Source organism: Microcebus murinus, chromosome 22 (genome assembly GCF_040939455.1).
Source record: "Microcebus murinus isolate Inina chromosome 22, M.murinus_Inina_mat1.0, whole genome shotgun sequence".
Taxonomy (NCBI): domain Eukaryota; kingdom Metazoa; phylum Chordata; class Mammalia; order Primates; family Cheirogaleidae; genus Microcebus; species Microcebus murinus.
In genome coordinates, this window is record NC_134125.1 from 12,246,351 (window position 1) to 12,266,340 (window position 19,990).

General features: G+C 47.8%; 1 protein-coding gene across 1 annotated transcript in view; it reads right to left on the minus strand.

Annotated features, from left to right (window-relative positions):
* Positions 1-19,990, minus strand: part of KSR2 (kinase suppressor of ras 2) — a 368,992-nt gene that overhangs the window by 141,674 nt on the left and 207,328 nt on the right. Inside the window, exon 5 of the mRNA XM_075996606.1 lies at positions 124-308. Within this exon, the coding sequence (XP_075852721.1) occupies positions 124-308 (185 nt within the window). The remainder of the gene's footprint in view (positions 1-123; positions 309-19,990) is intronic.

Consider the following 19,990-nt stretch of genomic DNA (forward strand, 5'->3'; position numbering starts at 1 on the left):
GGTGCCAATTACACCCCCTTCAAAGCCACCCAGAGGGGCAGGGCGGAGGGCGGAGGAGCCTCCGCCAGTGAGCATTTCGGGAGCCCGAGACAAAGAGCAGAGTCTGCACCTGGCGCGACTTACTTGCCGAGAAGCTGGCCTCCGTGTGCACGGGAGGGGTGGAGGGCAGGAAAGGCGCCTGGCCCACGAAGAAGGAGCGGAGGGAGCGCTCGGACAGGAGCGGGGAGCGCTGCTGGGATGGGATGTTCTCGCAGCTGCCCACGCTGCTGTGGATGTTGAGGTTCAAGGGCTTGCTCTTCTTCTTGGCCCTGCGAGAAGAAACACAGAGAAAGAGGGAAAGGAAATATATCCAAAGGTGCACAAAGTGACAGCAGGGACAGCCAGCCCGTGTCTCCCGCGAGGGCTTCAAAACCCATGGAGAGAAACTGGAAGAGCCCAAAGGTGTTTTAGGCAGAGAGAAAGAGCCTCGGCAAAAGGGGTTTGCCCCCCTTGCCCCTGGACCCCCCAAGAGACCCCTCCGACCATGGAACACAAGCAAACTGACAACCGTGCTAACGAGCTGCTCTGTGGCCATGAAGCAGACAATAAATCCCAGGTTGGCTCGAGTGAGTCCAGGTGATCTGTGCCGAGGTGGCGTTCACCTCCCACGTGTATTTGCTCCCCAAATTCACTGCCCTTCATCCATATGAAAACAATCAACCCATTTCTGCAGACCTTAAGCCTGAAGACTTTCAAGCGATCCAAGGAGACTTTGGCAGAATCCAAAAACTTTTCCACGTGGCCGGGACGCCCCTTCTTCCAAGCTTACCCACAGCCCTGTCTGGTTCTTGGCCCAGTCCCTACCAAGCACCCCAGATAGTGAGGCACGGAAGGAAGGGTGCTCCCCAAAACCACAGGCTGGGCTGCAGGAAGCACCGTGGGGGCAGCGGCAAGGGATTGGCGGAATCTGCCGAGCAGGGGCTCTGGGCGCCCCCACCCTCCACCCGGCCCCCACCCTCCACCCGGCCCCCACCCTCCACCCTGCCCCCACCGCACAGTACTGCTTGAGGGTGGGGCTGGGAGGCAGCCTACGGCCTGGTGAGTGACAAGACCCTGGGGTCAGACTGTCCAGATTCAAATATTGGCTGCATCACCCTCGACAGAGTCAGTTAAACTTCCCAGACCTCAGGTCTCTCCTAAGAGAATCCTTTCTTTGTAGGGTTCTAGAGAGTGTTAAATGAAATAATTCCTGTAAATTAATTAATACAAGACACTGTTGTTATTATTTTATAGAAATGGGAATCCCTCTGATGTTTCCTTTAGAAGAAAGAATCTGCAGCTAAAACAAAGTGGAAGCTTCCGGAACATCTGATCCTACTCTTGGGGACTTTTGAAGACCCAACAGATTAAACAGTATTCTTTGTATGCCCTGTGCCTAGCCAAGCAGCGACTCACATATCGCAGGAACCCAAATGTGTGCTGAATGGTCCCTAAATGGCACGAGGGAAGACTGTAAAGAACAGTCCTTGCTGGGCCCCCCTGGCTCGCGCAGCCTGGGACCAGGGCTGGCTGTGAATCTGTTCAAGAGAAAAGGCAGCGGGGATGTCTCATCTCCACCTGGCATGTAGGCACTGGTCCTGCCTCTGGCACAGCCCGTTCATGGTAACAACCGTGCAAATAGGCGAGAGGCGTAGCTGCACATGGCATTACATACATGTAAGGAAATTTATGGGTAACTCACTGAAAAAGGCAACTGGTGTGATAGTTACACAATTCATTAGTAGAAATGTGTTATCAGTGCTACTAAACATCAGAATTATGTTTATGACACAAGTTGATACTCTCAAAAAGAAGTACAATGTATCCTGAAGGTTGAGAATTACTGTACCGGCAGGAATGAATCTGTCACATCTTCAGCATTTCTTAGTCTAGAGCTACTTTTGTTCCATAACAGAGCTAAGCTGCCCACCACATGAGCACCTGAATTGTAGCTAGGCTTGATTGAAATAGGTTCAGTATGGGGAAAAAATATAATAAGGTATAATACCTTATTAATAATATTTTATATGCATCAAATGTTGAGTTAAATAAAATATATTATTAATTTTTTTTAATTTCAATAAGAAAGCAGGAGGAGCTTAGCAATTATCCACAGTGTAATGCCGAAATAAAAATACCAAAGTTTTCAAGATTCTTTTTGAATTAGTATTTTTTTTTTCTGCCCATCTTTCTTGCCAACAGATCATTAGGAGGTGAAGTCAGCTAATTTCCAAGAGGATTCCTCACACTGAGAAACAGATGAAGAGAAGATACCAGAAAAAAAAAACAAAACAGGATTCCAGCTAGGTGCTGATTAAGCTTTGATCTGAAACTGGGAGAATGCACCTCTAAAATTATAAGCATGAAACATGGACATTTTTTAAAGTGGTCCCTGTAACAAATAGAAGGTTTCATCAAAATACCAACGACGACAGTTACTATTACTGCTGCTTGGATTTGAGCGTGGCCGTGTCCCAGGGACTGTATCGAGTGCTTTCCCCGCATGATCTCACTTCGGTGCCGCAGCTACCCTGGGAGGGAGACGCTGTCATTATCCTCTCTCCACTAAAGGAGACACTGAAAGACCGAGAAGCTCGGGGACGGGACGAAGTTGGTGCCAGCCTTGAGACCAGGCGTTGTGGCTCCAGGCCCACCTCTCCATCCTCCCCACGCTGGGCCCTCCACGCAGTCCTGAGCCCGGACTGCTGCCCACCCCGGCTCAGGCCAGAGGCCCTGCCGTGAGCAATAACTGAGCCCACAATCTTCACTTTCACCTCGTCCAGCTCTTCTCTGGGGGCCCGTTTGCCAGAACCCCCCATAAATCTCACACAGATATTTCCATTCCCCCTCCTCTCTCTAGTTCTCAGCCTCCTCGCTTTGCGGTGACCAAAGAGAAAAATGGGGTAACAGAGCAAGGAGGTGGGGCAGGGACTCCAGACATTCCCCAATGTCTGATCCCCAGGGAATACAAACACTGCCACTTACAGATGCTGCTACTGTCTCGCTCCCTCCCATGCCTGGTGGACTCCTACACATACCCCGTGGTCCAGTTCAAATGTTATCACATCTGTGAGGCACCCTCCTACCCCACTGAGTACAGATAACTTACCATTCTCTCTTCTTACTCTCTTAGCACCTGATCCTCTATCATATGCTGATAAGATCCAATCTCCTTGACGTCCCACTCAACATCCACCCTCCACACGGCTTGACCTGGCCCCTGGGCATATGCTGCCGCCACCCCCTGGAATACTCTCCATTTCTTTGCCTGGTTAGCCCCTATTTATGTGTCTTTCATGGCTTGGCTCTGGTGTCCTCTCCTCTAGGAAGCCTTCCCTGATACGCCCACTTCCCTCCTAGCCTGGCTTGGATGTTCCTTCTCCTTCTCTCTCTCTATATCTACACACCTAAGTCTGCAGTTTCCCATTTTTCCAAATTTGTCATCTCCCAAGTGGACCGTGGCTCTTTGAAGGCAATGACCCTATATTGTTCATTTCTCTGTCCTTGCCAACTAGCACGGAGCCTGGCGCATGGAAGGTGCTCATTAAATGCTCATTACATGACCGTCCTGGTTGCAGACTCTAGCTCACATCACACTGCATTCTAACTTCTCTGTTTACACTCGACCGTAAGCCCCTTGAGGGCAGGAACCATGTAGTTTTCACTGTTAAATCCCTCAGCCCCTGGCTTGGCACCAGGTGCATGAAAGGAACCTCTTAAGCAGGCTTGGAAACATTTCTTCCCTTCCCAAAGCGCTAATGTAAGAGCTCGTGCTTTAAAATTGCATCCAAAACGAATCTCGCAGCTCCTCCAACCCACCTCTCCCAAACTCCCAACCACTCTGGCTGGGAGTGGGGCGCCCTCTTGTGGCCAGAGATAAGCTGCCTTGCAGGATGTTCCCAGTCCTGGGTGGGGAACTCGGGAAAATGTGTTAACACAGGAGGCATTGCACACGTGCAGCCTAAAAGCCACGCTCTCCGGGAGGCCCGCTGCTCACCAGCTTGAAGGACACCAAGTGTGCCTGCAGTGTCGCCCCTTGCAGTGCTGGGGCGTACTATCTCCCTAGGGGGCTGCAGGGGGGACCAAAAAGGTGCCTCTGGTTACAGCAGCACGTGTCGGCCGACTCTTCCCTGCCCGTGCCTGGAGAAGAGAGAAGCAGGGGGTGGCACTTCATTCCACACGACGCCCAGTGTCGCAGATTCAAAGCAGCATCTACACCGAGATTTAGCGGTTTTAAGCTCACAGGCTTTGGGGTCAAGTAGACCTGACTGTGACCTTGAGGAGGTGATCTCCCTCTCTGAGCCTCACTTTTCTCCCTGGGCAATCTCAGAAGGCTATCATAAGAATTTCACGACATAACATGCTTGGCACGGGGGCCAGCACAGAATGAGGGTTCAGGTGATGTCAACTGTTATTACAGTCACTATGGCCAGGTTAAGTCCGATGTCTATACAGCTATGGGAATAGACTTGAAGAGGCCAAACATCAAAGCCAAACTGTGTTTTTCACCCGAAACATCTAGCAATTCCCTCATCCTACCACAACCCTTGGCAAGCGAAGAGGACCCAGCCAAACCCTCTGGTAACAGATAATATTCGCTGGCACATAGAAGGTGCTCATTAAATGCTTATTATTAAACACGGATGGGAGCCTCCAGGCACTGGGCTGCCAGATGACAAGTCCAGATCCTCTGCCAAGAAGAATCAGGTCTGAACCAGCACAAGTTTAGCAGGAGCACGGCGACTTGAGAGTCAGTCTGTGTTACCAACTCACAGTACAGATGGAGCAGAGAAAGAGTAGATGCCAGTCAATGTTAGCTGGACAGATGGGTGGATAGAAAGATGGATGGAAGGATGGATGAAGGGAAGGAAGGAAGGAAGGAAGGAAGGAAGGAAGGAAGGAAGGAAGGAAGGAAGGAAGGAAGGAAGGAAGGAAGGAAGAAGGGAAGGAAGAAGGGAGGGAGGGAGGGAGGGAGGAAGGGAGGAAGGAAGGAAGGAAGGAAGGAAGGAAGGAAGGAAGGAAGGAAGGAAGGAAGGAAGGAGAAGATGGCAGGATGGGTGATTGGAAGCATGAACAGAAGGAAGAGAAGAAAGGAGGAAAGAAGATAAAAGGATGCAAGAATGGGAGGATAGATGGATGGAATAGAAAAAGGAGAGAATGGGAAGATGGGAGGATGGATAAAGGAATGGAGGAGAATGGGAAGACAGATGGATGGATGGATGGATGAATGGAAAGAAGGATGGTAGGAGGAAACGATGGACAGAACAGAAGGACAAAAGAGAGAAGGGGAAGAAAAGAAGGTGGGAGAATAAATGGCTACTTGACCGGAGTAGCGTGGAAGGAAATCCTCCATCGCTTCCCACCCACCAAGGAAGCCTTCATGGACAGGATGTGGGCTTCACCTTCACCATCTACCCTCCCCACACGGGCGTGCTCGGGAAGGGGAACACAGACACAAATGACTGTGTCTAGTGACTGTGGCCGTGTACTAGGATTTAGTGAATACTTTGCAACATATCCTGCAGATGCAATTAAAAAGAACCTCCGATCCCATGATCTTGGCAGGCTATTAAATATCTATTACATAGCTGTCTTATCTGGACATAGGGCCAATTCTGGGGAAAGCAACAAAATGCGGTGGCACAAAACATCGGCAAAGGCAGCTCCATTCTCTCGGGCCGTATCAGCCCTGGGTGGACCAGGGTGCTTTCTGGATGGAATCTCTGACAAAGTAGGCTGATGGCAGCCCCAGGGCCAGGGCTGAGCTGAGACTGCGCATCTATGTTAAGAAAAAGACACCCAGATCTGGGGCCATCATCCGTGCATAGAAAAATGCACTTGTTTTACAAAGTATAGCCAAGGGCTGTTCCAATGTTGGAATTCAAGAAAGTTCTTCCCACTTCCCCGAAGCCTAATTCACACACAACACCTGCACTAAAGGCATCCTGAGAACTCTCACATCTTCTTCGAGTCAGTTCACCACAGTCTGTCTCTAGCTCCATCGTTCTGGTCCAAGCCACCTTCTCACCAGAATCCTAGTCCCACTTTTTTTGTGTGTGTGATATGGTGAAATTCACATCATTTCTATATTCTAGATATTTCATACAAATGGAATCACATAACATGTGGGTTTTGTGTCTGGCTCTTGCACTCTGCATGTTTCTGAGGTTCATCCGTGTCATATAGCACATGTCAGTACTTCCTTCCTTCCTAAGGCTGAATAGTCGCTTACCACTGCAATCCAAGTGAGCTTTTAAAAACTATACATTGTATCATGTTATTCCCCCACTTAAAACCCTCCAAAGGTTTTCCATTGTTCTTCCTTCCTGTGGTCTACCAAAGCTTCCCAGGTCTGTTCACGAAGACCCTCCAACTTCTCCTTGTCACTCTCAGACCCTATCTGTTCTGGCCATCTTGCTGGTCCTTGACCACACCAACTTCTGACACCCCCCACCCCAGGGCCTTTGCACATGCTGCTGCTGCTGCCTGGGACATCACTCCCCATCCTGCCTGTTAGTGGAGACCCGCTCATCCTCTAAGGACCACTTCCTTGGATACACCATCCTTAACTCCCAGAACTAGTCAGATCCCCTGGGTGTTCGATGCTTCTAGCACCACCTGCATTCTCGTCCTATGATGCGTCCCAGCCGGAATGCCGCGTTTGCGTGTGTGGTTACTGGATGAATGTCTGTCTCCCCCTTGGCCTGCACCTGCCACACCGGAAAGGCCTGCATCCTCCGCGGCTAGCACAAAGCAGGCACTTCGCAGCAGTGGAGCCAAGAGCGGGAGCCAGGCCTACAGACTCCCAACCCTAGGCTCTGTGTCCCAACTCAAGCAGGAACAACGTGGACTCTTCCATCTTGGGGGAATTCTGAAGGAATGTGGCCCAGGCTCTGTCTGCCCATCAGGACGGCGGGTTTAGCAGCATCTTTCCAGTTAATTCTCAAGTCTGGGCTTCTCAAGGACAGAAACGCACCTGATTTCTCTCACTGGCCCCTGGCCACCACTCGCCGAGGTCTGGCGGGTGGCTCTGCATTCAGAAGGCTCTGGATCAACTCCTGTTGCCAGGCCACCTACCCCAGCCTTCGTCACAAAGATCGTCAAGAGATGTTTCGTCTTTGCACCATTTCCTCTTCCAAAAATGTGCTGGGCTTTGAGCTAAACAGAGCAGCCAGTTCACACGGCCCCAGTGTCCTCGAGTGTGGGGTTGTGTCCCCTTGAACTCAAAAGCCACCGCTGGCCAAACCCGGTCAGCATCTCGTTAACGGCGTCTGGAGCATCTCGCCCAGCCAGCTGGGAGGAAATGGCAGCGCTGGGAACAGACACGCTCCTTGAGGTCTGAGGACAGGCGAGAGCACACACTCTCACACGCAGCCCTGGGCAGCAAAACGCCAGGCCGGCAACCCTTTCCCCAAAGAGGAAGAAATGCACCGTGGTCTTACACAGGGCTGTGTCACATAAGCTGTCCCCGTCAGACTGGGACGCTGAAATCCTTTGCACTTGGCCTGACCACACTGCACAAAGGGTGACTCCAGGCAAGATCCTTTCCGAAATCAAAGCCCTGCACAATGTTCTGGGGCAGGAGCGGTTTACAGACCCTCGCTCGGCTCAGCTGCTCAGAGCCCAGGGGACGGAGCAGTTTGAAACAGCAAAGCCCTGTGAAGTTTAACACCAAGAGGATGTTTACGGGGAACCTGCTCTGTTCCTTGGGCACGGGCTGCAGCCTTCATTTCTGGCTGGAGCAGTCCCCATGCATGCGTGACAGTAATAGCCTGGGGCCCTAGCAAAAAAAAAGGGGGGGGGGCAGAGGAGCCAGCCAGCAAAACAGCATAACCTGCATGTCCCCAAGTGTGGGACACAGGCAATGCTCTTAGAGGAGACATGAATAACTTTTTCTTTTTGTATTTTAATAGTACATTTTGAAAAATCAACTTTGCACATAAACTCTTCATTTCACAGCAATTGGTTTCTTTATACTAAGAAGGAGAACAGAAGAAGAGCAGAAGGAAGAAGAGAAAGTAGGAGAAGAAGAAAGAGAAAAAGAAGAACATGAAGATGGAAGAGGAGGAGCAAGGGGAGAGGTTGGTTGTAAAGATATTAAAGAAATTATAGTACAAAATGGCTAAAAACAAAGTGACAGTTGCAAATGTTGGCAAGAATATACAGCAACCAGAGTTCTCATAAAGTCCTGGCGGGAATGTAAATTGGTACAACCATTTTGAAAAAGGACTTGGCAGTATCTGCTGAAGCTGAAAGCAACCCCTGACCCAACAATTTCACCCCGAGGCATGTACCCAACCAAAACGAGCGCCCACATCCACAAAAAGACCTGCAGAAGAATGCTTGTGGCTGCGTTATTCATATGGCCAAATAAAGGCTGAAAATGTCTCAATGTCCCTCAATAGTAGGATGGATAAATAGGTCACAGTATACTCACACAATCAACTACTGCATTGCAGTGAAAAAGAGGAAATTTCTGCTACACTACAACACAGATGAATCACAAAGACATAGTGTTGAGCAAAAGAGACCAACCACAAAAGAGCACACGTTGTATGATTCTATTATGATTCTATTTACATGAAGTTCAAAAACAGCTGAAACTAATCTGACAGAGACCAGAACAGAGATTTTCTTTGGAGAAGTTACTGATTAGAAGGGGACCCAAGAAGCCTTCTAGGGGGCTGGAAATATCCTCTGTCTTGGCTAGGGAGTGGCTACCTGGGTGTATTGATACATAAAAATTCATCAAGCTATGTACAAAACTTGTGTACTTTATTTTTGCATGAGAATTATGCCTTGCAAAAAGTTTTTTCAAAACAATAATAAAAAGACAACCAACTCAATTAAAAAGTGGGTGAAGGACTTGAATAGGCATTTCTCCAAAGAAGATATACAAATGCCCAACAAGTACATGAAGAGATGCTCAAGGGAAGTAGTCATGAGGGAAACTCAAGTCAAAACCACAATGAGATACCACTTCAAACCTACAGAGATGGCCACAACCAAAAAATTAGAACACAATAAGTGTTGATGAGGATGTGTAGAGAATTGGAACCCTAGTGCATTGCTGGTGGGAGTGTAAAATAAATAGTGCAGTTGCTGAGGAAGACAGTTCAGCGACAGCTTAAACATAAAATTATTATATGACTCAGCAACGCTAATTCTAGATGTATCCCCAAAAGAATTAAAAACAAGTGTTCGGGCCAGGCATGGTGGCTCACACCTGTAATCCTAGCACTCTGGGAGGCCAAGGCAGGAGGATCACTTGAGCTCAAGAGTTTGAGACCAGCCTAAGCAAGATCGAGACCCCATCTCTACCAAAAATAGAAAAAATTAGCCGAGTGTCCTGGTATGTACCTGTAATGCCAGCTTTTGTCTAACAATGGCAGGGTTAGTTACAATAGAGACTCTAAGATCCCCAACGCCTAAATACTTACTATCTGACCTTTTATGGAATAAGTTCGCTGATCTCTGTTCTAGACTACCTGTCCACAAATGTGAGTCAAGAAAAAAAAAACCGTTAAGAGAGCCAGAGACTGTTTGGGATTTATTTTCCCCCAGGATACAACTTCTTTCCTGACCTTCTGTGTCTAAATAACAGATATTCTCCATCCCTGCCCACTCTCCTCCCCATAAACCAGTCACACCGGCCTGACTTCTCCAGGGCTTGGCACTGAGAATATTCTTTAATGCTCAGGGTAAAACCCTTTGCCTAAATCTATACTACTCTATACAGCTACTAAAATTTAAATTAAGTAAGAGCAAATTAAAAACTCTATTCATCAGCTGCAACAGCCACAGTTTTAAATGGTCAAAAGTCACGTGTGCCCAGTGGCTACTGTATTGGACAAAACAGATAGAAAACTTTTCCATCCTTTCCAGCATTGGTTTTGGACGCCGCAGCTCCCAGCGTGGAAGGTTGCAATGATGCATTGCTCTGCCATGAGATCATTTGCTCCACCTCATCTCTCTCCTCTCCTCTCTCCTCCTCTCTAAGTGTGATTTTCATCCCCACACAATCGTAAAATTAACTGTGCTAGCAAAAGCTGGGAAGCAGCTGAAATATACATCAGAGTGGACTGGTCAATTACGTTATGGTAATTCCATTCAATGGAAACGATGTAGGTATTAAGAGAATCAGGCCGGAGAGAACACCAACATTTATTAAGTGCAAGTAGGAAGAGGCAAAAAGAAAAAAAAAAAAACCCAATGGATATGGCATGGTCTCATTATGGCTTTAAAAGATATGTATTAATTTAAAAAATTGATCCACTGAATATTTCCAGGACAGTGAGGTAATTGGACTCTAGCAATCAAAGAGGCAGACGAGAGCCACACTTTCTTTCCTTGGCCTCATGTCCTGAAAGGGGAATGCAGAGAAGCAGATGACAGTAAGGAAATACCGGTTCCTGCCATGAGCTACGTGGAGAATGGAAGTGTCTGGGTTGGGAGGGCAGGCATGGCATTTTGGCTGAGACTCGACTGTCCGGGAGAGGTCAGACTAGCAAGATCTGGAGGAAGAGGGGACCAGGCAGGGAGGCAGGGGCGATGTCGGGGAGTCCGAGGGACAGGTGCAAGGCCAGGGCAGGTAGACTCAGGTGCGCGAGGAGAGAGGCAGAGGTGAGGTGAGAGAGCAGCCGCAGCTGGATCACTGCAGATCCGTGTTTGCGCTGTTAGGACGTGGGCTGTTAACCAGAGAGCCGCGGGAACCTGCTGGAGGGTTTTAAGAAGGAAGAGGATGACACCAGACTGTTTATCAACGATCGATCTGCCCAATGTATAGGGAGCTGATCATGGTGGCGGCAAGAATGGAATTGGGGGACCTGGGACGGAGGGTGTTGGCGTCACCCACACAAGACAGGATGGTGGCTTGGAGCACCGTGGGGGCCATGGAGGTAGAGGACAGGAAGGGGACACAACTGTCCCAGGACTTGTGAGCCGATTCAATGTGGCGGGCGTGAGAGAACAGGAGACATCATTAGATGCCTCCTAAGATGACGTGTCTCATAGATACACAGCCCTAGATACACTCCCATGTGTATAAACACTTTCTGGAAGGATACACAAGGCAGTTGGCAGGCTGGTGAGGGGGCTGTGGATTTTGGGAGTAGATGCTTTGTGAATTCTATATTTGTCTCTACTATTTGAATTTTAGTAACAGGCAGCATTCTTTTATACGCATAAAACATAATTTTTAAATGACATATACTATTTTTTTTTGCCTGGAGTTGTTTTTCTCCTTATTGTATTCAAAGAAGAAAACCCCTAGAAAATAGAGGTGCAGACATTAAATAACATGGTCAATTGTTATCTAATTGTTCAATGATGTTTCATTATTTTTTCAAGGAGTTTCACATCGAAGATCAAATTTAAGATGGATTTTTGTTTCCTAAATGGCTGCTACAAGTCAGCTGGTAACTGGTATCCTGGATTTAGTTGACAAATACAAAAGTGTGGTTGTGTATAAACTCCTATAAAATAGTCATATATATATATATGTATATATATATATAGTATCTATATAAACATATAAGCCATACATATATATGAAGATATGAACTTGAAAAATATGTAAGGTGTTTTCAGAACAGACCTACAGTGGCCTTTTTTAGCATGGTTTTGCTCAGTGACAAATCAGTACTCAACAACCACCAAGAGCTAACTTAAAGAAAGAGTGAATTGCTCCTTATGTGCATATTCCCCTCTTGTCCACTAAGACCGTGCTTCAGATCTAGGAGGAGAACAAGAGAAGAAAAAGGAAAGAGAGAGGGAGGGGCAGGAGTCACCAGACCTTTCCTGCAGAAGGCCAGAGAGACAACGTCTCCGGCTATGCAAGTCACACGCTGTCGGTTGCAACTACTCAACTCGGACTTTGCAGCAGAAAATGAGTTGCAGACAGCGAGTAAATGAATGGGCAAGTCCATGTTCCAATAACGCTGTTTTCACAAATAAGCAACGGGCTGAATTTGGCCCTTGGACTGTAGTTTAATGCCAACCATTGCTCAAATAGGATCCTGACTTACCTTGTAGCGGGAAAATGGAAACGAACCACTCAGAGTAGCCCCTGAACCACACTTCCCATCCCTGGCCACCCAGAGCAGCATCCCTGCCACCCGGGCTTTATTTGGTGTCTTTCCTTTCCCGGTCCTGACGCGCCCCTCCTGGGATAGGCTGCGTCTCGTCCCCGGCAGCTGTATGTTCCTTCACAGCTCTGCCCACGGTTTTGCGGTCCACATTTATTTTTCTGATCACTTGATGAGCACGGGTCTCTCCTATCCATTTGGAAATGCCAGGAGGGAAGGGGGGGGGGGTGTCTGGTTTGTGCTTTCTCTACCAGGGCACCCAGCACAATACCTGGCATACAGAGAGTGCCTGATAAAACCAGTTTAACTAAATGAATGCATGAATGTCCGGGTGTTGCCACTGCATGATCACACGAATGTCCACAGGCCCCCCCCATGGAAGTGGGCAGGGAGGGGGTTCAGTGGATCCATTTCCCTGTGATGCTATGGGGAGAAGCACCCACCTATGTGAGCATTTCTAACAGGAGGTACTTGCTGCATAGAGTGGCCATGCAGGAAAGGTAAGTCAGTGCCTATACCAGCCCACCTGGTGGAGTGGATTCCAATACCCACACAACTGACGTCAGCACTAAGATCCGTCTACCCGACACCCGGGGCCAGGCACTGTGTTAGGGACACAGGATCTCATTTGGGGTGGGGACAATTATGACTCCCATTTTGCAGTTAAGGTAACTATTGGGGTTCCCAAGAGTTAATGTACGCAGGTTGCAACTCAACACACGCCAGAGTGTAGTCGCAGATCTGGCGGACGCCAGAGCCACTTCCTAATCAGCCTATTAACTCCACGTAAGAGCTGATCACATACATTCCCATTTTACGGAGATGCCTGCCCAGCCAGGAAGTTCACCCGGTTGCTGGTTTCAGGGTTAGCTGGAGAGAACTGTTCTTAGACTTGCCATCTGGGCATCTTGCCAGAGCCCGGCCTTGGCCAGTTCTTTAACTGGGCACAGACAGTGCTGCTTCTTCTCCATGGAAGAATCTGGAAGCCCACGACCCCCTCTGGAAGACCCGCTGCCCAGCAGGGCCCAGCCGTCTCTGCCCCCCTCTGAGCTCATCTAGACAGTGACCCGGACACAGTGACCGTCTTGTAGGCAGATCTGTGCCGGCGTCCAGGCCCGCTGATCTTCCTGCATCCCTGTGATTAGCAACTAATCTTATTTTTTTGTTCCCCAACCCATAAATCAGTTACAGACCAAATATTTACAGAGGCCATCATTTCCGACTGCACCAGGGCTCATGACAGCCCTCATTATTAGAAAGGATGAGTGATTTTGGGCAGAGGTTTCGTGGGCATGTGGCTGGATGTTTTCTTTTAGGTTTCCTTCCTCCTCCCATTGCCCGAAGAAAAGGCAATTTCCAAGATAAATTGGCGCGGAGGTCTGTTCTCACTGTCTCCCCGGGGGCCGATGGGACGTGGGCAGGCTTCCATCCGCACAATAAGTGACGCCCCCCCACAGAGAAATGGCCAGTGCTAGCTTTTGCCCACTGCTCCAAGCCCCCTTCAGGGCCAAAGAGTGGAGCGTGGAGTCATTTGACTCACAAACAGCCCCAAAAACCAGACACCCTAAAGAAGACAGCAGAGGAACCAGTAGCCTTGCTAATAACCCCAGCCCACATGACCCACTGGGCCTGGGGTAGTTTGGCCTGCCCAGGTGGTGACCAAAGGGGGCCACAGGTCAAACTGATAAGATCACTGGGTAGGGAAGCAGGAGCCTGAGTTCCAGACCTGGCTCTGTCATTACCTACATCATTTTTGGCTTCCACACTGCTTTCCCCTCCTGTAAAAAGCCAGGATTTGCTGAACGTCCTTTTCTGTCCCTTTCTGCTCCAAGTATCTTGGTCCTAATTACAACAGCTGCCATTCATTTGAGCCCTAGCTGTGTGCCTGGCTTTGTGCTAAGCATTTTATACTTCCACCCATTTTATTCTTTAAGATGGGATCTGTCATCTCCAGAAGAAGAAACAGAGGGTCAGAGAGACTAAGCCACTTGCCCAAGATCACACAGCACAGAAAGGGGCAGAGCCGGGATTTAAACGTGGTTTCCGTCTGATCCCAAAGCTCTTAGTTCTGCAATATACCTCAGCCTCCCTAGGGCCTGGATTTGCTTGGAAGTTCAATGTCACTTGCATTCTCAACACCCCAGCACGTCCAGATGAAAGCACCCTGGGGTGTCCTAAGAAAATACAGCACTGCCCATTGTCTGCCCAGAGGGTGAGCCAGCAAAGACCCTTCTCGGTGCAAGCAAGAGGTCAGCTGGAAATATTTTATTCAAGAAAGTTGAGTATTTTGCAACCTATGGAATATTTCATAGAAGTTTACTTTTCACTCTGGGCAAAAATAAATTGAGAGTGAATCTTTAGGAACTTGCCTGAATGGGGATATATTTGAATCTATGGCTTATGAGACCCACACTGAAATGTCTCCATCAGACCCTGAGAACCAGACCACAAACAGCATCTCCCAGCTCCGGGGGGGTGTGAGGAGGGCTCAGAGGATGCCAGGGCTGGCCAGCCAGGCGCACCGTGCCGGCTGCTTAACCTTCGGGAGCTCTCGGCTTCCTCATTTGCAAAATAAGGGTCTTCGAGCCCATCATCCTGAAAAGCTCATCGATTCTCAACGTGATGACTCTGTGATGCCATCCCCCACTTCTTTAGACAAACGGCGTGACCTTGCGCAGGTCAGAATCTGCGAGACTTGGAGGCTTCTTATTTATACAATGGGATAACCTCTCCGGGCTCTCTGTCTGCCCCCTGCTTCCGTGGGGGCAAATGAGTCAGCGTGAGCTAAGCAGAGAGCACAATTAAGCCTCAGCAAGTATGATCCCACTGGTGTGGAACTTCCAATAATTCAGTCGTGGCTCTCCTACCACGACTCCAAGAAAAAAAGTCTAAAACTCTTTTTCTAGGGGAGTTTGAAGAACTCTTGCCTGCAATCGGTGGGGTTCTTCAAAGCCAGGCTTCCGAGGTGCTTTCAACTTTTGCGCCCAGCAGTAACCTGTTCATGCTAGAAAGTTTGCTTATGTGGGATCAAACAGTTGATTGAAGGTGGGAATTCACTGCGAATTGTAACTTAACATGTTCATGCACGTAATTATGCCTGCTCAGTTGGACTCACCTATGCAAATATCTGAGCTGTTTTGCTGCCTTGCGGGGGACTCATTTTTGTGACCATCTGGCATTCACCCTACTCCCTTTAAGGACTTCTGTCCCCTACACCATGCACAGTCTTGCTGGGGGCTGTCATCTGGGGGCCATTCCCTTCCCCAAGCCACCAGGCGCCAATCAGACCAATCCGAATCTCTCTGGGGAATGTGAATCTTGACTGGCATGACACATGATGGAAAAAAATATTCAAAGCTCAGTTTATCTGCTAGTGGTTCCCCCAAAATAATCCTGTCAAGTCATTCCTGCCACTTAGAGTCCCCGAGACACCTGGATCCTGTCCCTCTCTGAGCCTGGGTCTCCAGCTTTGCCGTCAATCCTGAGAATTATCCTGTAATCTTCCAAATAAGTTCATTTTCTGCCTGAGCTAGCTAGAGTTGCCTTCTGTGGGTTGCAACCAAAGACCCCTAATGCATCCTTGAGAACTCTAAAGCTGAATTTTCCTTAAAAAAAAAAAAAAAAAGTCTACAGTTCAATTTTTTACTGAGTCAGACTAAGCACCCTCAACTGCAAAGTTTCTCATATCCTTTGGGGTGGGGCCCAGAGATCTGCATTTTAATAAACTCTCCAAAGATTCCTTCCCCCTCCCCAGAACCAGGGTTCTACATAATTCTACATCGATGACACCTGCCCGTGCCCTTACTAGTAGGTTTGGCAGACGCCGATGCTCCGGGACACAACGCCTTCCCCATGCCAGTGTCTGCTCGGGCTCTCCAAGAACCAGACTTCAAAGCCTGAGGATTTAGGCCACAGAGGCCCTGCCAGGGTTGGAGCATGCCGGAAGAAAGGACAAAAGGTACACTCCAAAGGACATTCTCCAGGGTGGCCACAGGGGATACAACTGCACAAGCCATGAAGTCATCATTCCTGTAAGCGCTGGGGACTTAAGTTCCACCATCCTCCCCATCAGAACAATCCACAGTGTTTATGTCAAACTCAAAGCCCCATTTAGGAGGGGTCCCCATGTAAGTACATACAAAGAGCAAAGCAAAAGATGTCTTAACAAGCGAGCACTTTAATAACATAGGATGCACCCACATTACAGAATACTATGCGGTCATTAAAAAAAATGAGGTGCTTCTATAGCAGGGGTTGGAAAACTTTTTCTGTGAAAAACCAGATGGTAGATAATTATACGCTTTGTGGGCCACACAAGTCTCCATCGCAACTACTCCACTCTGACTTTGTAGCACAAAAGCAGTTCTAGGCAATATATAAACAAATGGGTGTGGCTGTGTATCAATAAAACTTTATTTACAAAAGCAGGCAGTGGGCCAGATTTGGCCCAGGGGCCATTGTTGGATGACCCCTGGTCTACACAAACAGATGTCTGAAACTCCAAGATATACTGATTTTTGAAGAAATCAAACTGTCAAACAACACCTATGATTTTACTTATAGAAATATCAATATATGTGAACATAAATATGTATACGGACATTTATATAATGTTTGAATATATTCATTATATGTTAGTATGATGTATTTGAGGTCACAGAAAAAGAACTATAAGTTTACAGTGAGAAAAAAGAGAGAGTATGGGGGTTAAGGGAACTTCCAGATTTGACTAAGTGTGTGAATGTTTTACAATGAAAACTCCTACTATATGTGTAATGTGTGTGTAATTTGCAAGGAAGGGAAAAAGGAAGACGGGGGCGAGAGTGGAGAAAGGAAAGAAAGAAGAAACATGAGACAGAAAGAGAGGGAGGGGAAAAAAGAATGGAGGTAGGGAGAAAGAAGACAGAAGACTGTGTTCCAATAAAACTTTATTTACAAAAACAAGCTATGGGCCAGATTTGGCCCACGCCCATGGTTTTCTGAGCTCTGGTCTAGAAATATCAAGTCCAAGAGGGCAGGGTCATGGCACTCTTATTCACTTCATATTCCCAGTGTCTAGAATAGACCCTGGCACACAGTAGGGGCTCAAGAAGTAGCTGTTGAAAGAATAGAATAAAACCCAGCCTCTCAGTATTAACCTGGAAAACTAATAACTCAACTGTTAGCCTAAGTCCTTGACATGAGCGCATATAAAGCAATTTGGCTGTGTATTATTCATTTAAATGTCTCGAACTAATTGCTGCCGGCACACAGGTTAATTAAATGGCAGTGATCTTAAAAAAAAAAAAATCAGTTCTCATTCGCACATTATCACATCAAAGGGGTCTTGCTCTGTGGCACTTCGCTGGCCGAGAAAACATTTTGCTCTGTGTCCAGAGACCTGTTTCCCAGTTCTCAACAGGCGTGAAAGCTGGTCCTGCAGGGTTCCAGACCTGCGGCCAATGTTTCCATCTCCAAGGAAACCACATCTCTAAATGCCACACGATGTTTTCCAACCACCGGCAAACAGATTCCGAACCAGAAGAAAATCTGCAAACCTGCTCTTAGACACAGCCACAGGGTTTGGGGTGGGTCCCAACGTGGGCTGGCAATGTTGCAAAGGTGCCTTTCAAAAAAGCAGAGGTCATATTTTGGACGGGATGAGAGGAGAACTTGGAAGCTGTGCAAGCAGATTTTAAAGGAGAAAGAAAACTGCTGTACTTTTGGACACTTCATCCCATGGTGCCCTGGAATTGAAGGCAATTGGCGTCTCAAATGGTGCATTGGGGTAGCAATGTCAGTACAACCTTTAAGTCCTTGGACAAAACCTAGAGTCTTACTGCTGCAAAGAAAGGTGGTGGCTGGGGACACTGAGTCACTGAGCCCCGCCTTGAGCCACCGTCACCTGGGAAACTGGATAAAAGGCTCCCCTCTCCCTCTTGGCATATGCAAATTCACCTCCCCTTCCTGTTCTGCGGCCTTCAGTGTGACTCTGTGCCATATTCAGTACCAAGGTGAGTTATGCATCGGTGAGGTTTGGCAGGTTGACGCAGCCAGACGCTGCCCACCAGAGGCCATGCTGGGTGCAGACCAGAGCCATCATCTCGGGATGTCCCAAAGGCTCCCTCCTGCCTCCTGTTTGCCATGGCACAGAATCTCTACCATGTGTGACTGGTTCCATCGCCACCCACGGCATCTATCCCAGATAGATGTGGGATCCAGCAAGGTGGTAGATGTCATGGGCCACCCTGGAGCTTAAAATTAAGACCAGGAGCAGAAATAAAACCAAGCTATTATGGTAAGAAGTGCCGGTGTCTCCTGGGGCTTCCCTGTGCTGGGTACTAGGGTAAACATTTCCCCTACGTTACCTCCAATCTGCAGAATGTATGTGGGAGGTAGAGGATCATGCCCCCAATTTACAGATGAGGAAACTGAGGCACTGAGAACAGAAGCTGCTTATCCAGGGACCACAGAAGCGGCATTCCATCCAGACCTGGCGGGCCACGAGTCTGTGCTCCTTTGCCAGTGCAGCGTGTCACCACCCTCAGGCTGTTAGGGGCTCAAAGGAAGGAGAGATTGCAAATGTGGATCAAAAGGGGACTAGGGAACAAAAAGACAACCCAATTAAAAAATAGAGAAATGATGGGGAGAGACATTTCTCCAAAGAACATGATGGCCAACAAGCCCATGAAAAGATGCTCAACGTTATTAGTCATTACTGAAATGCAAATTAAAACCACTTTACATCCACGAGGGTGGCTATAATTTTTAAAAAATGGAAATTAATAAGCATTGGCGAGGATGTAGAGAAATAGGAACCCTTGCACGTTGCAGATGGGAATATAAAACGGTGCAGCTGCTGTGGGAAGTTTGGTGGTTCCTCAAGAAATTAAACATAGAACTACCATACGACCCAGCAACCCCACGCCTAGATACGCGTATCTAAAAGAGTTGAAAACAGGCACTTAAATACACGTACACACATGTTCAAAGCAGCAGTACTCATAGTAGCTAAAAGGTGGAGACAACCCAAATGTCCATCCAGGAATGAATGGGTAGACAAATTGTAGCTTATCCACACAATGCAATATTATTCAGTCATTAGAAAGAACAAGATTTATGGCATGATAAGCCTTGGAAACATGAAGCCATGTAAAAGAGGTCACAGTCATAAAAGGTCACATGTCGTATGATTCCATTTACATGAAATGTCCCAAACAGGCAAATCCACAGAGACAAAAAGCAGACTGGCAGTTAGCAGGGGCTCACAGAAGTCACTGTCTAACGGGTACAGGGTTTCCTGTCGGGTGATGAAATATTTTGGAACCATTTAGAGGTACCGGTTACACAACACTGTGAATGTACCAAATGCCACTGAATTGTTCACTTTAAAATGGTTGATTTTATGTCATGTGAATTTCATGTCAATAATTTACAAAAAAAAAAAACATGAAACACAAAGAAATGGGAAGGCAAGGTAGTTATAAAACAGGAAGCATGGACGTCGGAAGATCTGGAGGTCTTTGCCACCAACCAGCGACCCTGTCCCGAAGCAGCCAACAGTCTAGATGAGAAGCCAAGACCAACTCCCACAAGAAGTTAAAGAGAACAAATAAATAAAGACAAACGATAACATCGTGTGATACAAATACCATGTTCCTGTTGGCCTTGGTTAACTTAAGAAGAACAGAATAAAAGATGCTTCAGAGTAAGAACCAAGTTAAATGAACTACCCATGGGCAACAGATGACTGGCCATCCCTGACTCACAGAAGCCCAGAGGATAGGGCTGACTTTCCAGAACATTCCTGAACTACAAGAGGAAGTTCATTTTCCAAAAACTAGACATTCTCCTCTCCCATGTCTCTGCTTAGGTCATGGAAGATGAGTGGCTGCTGCTTCAGACCC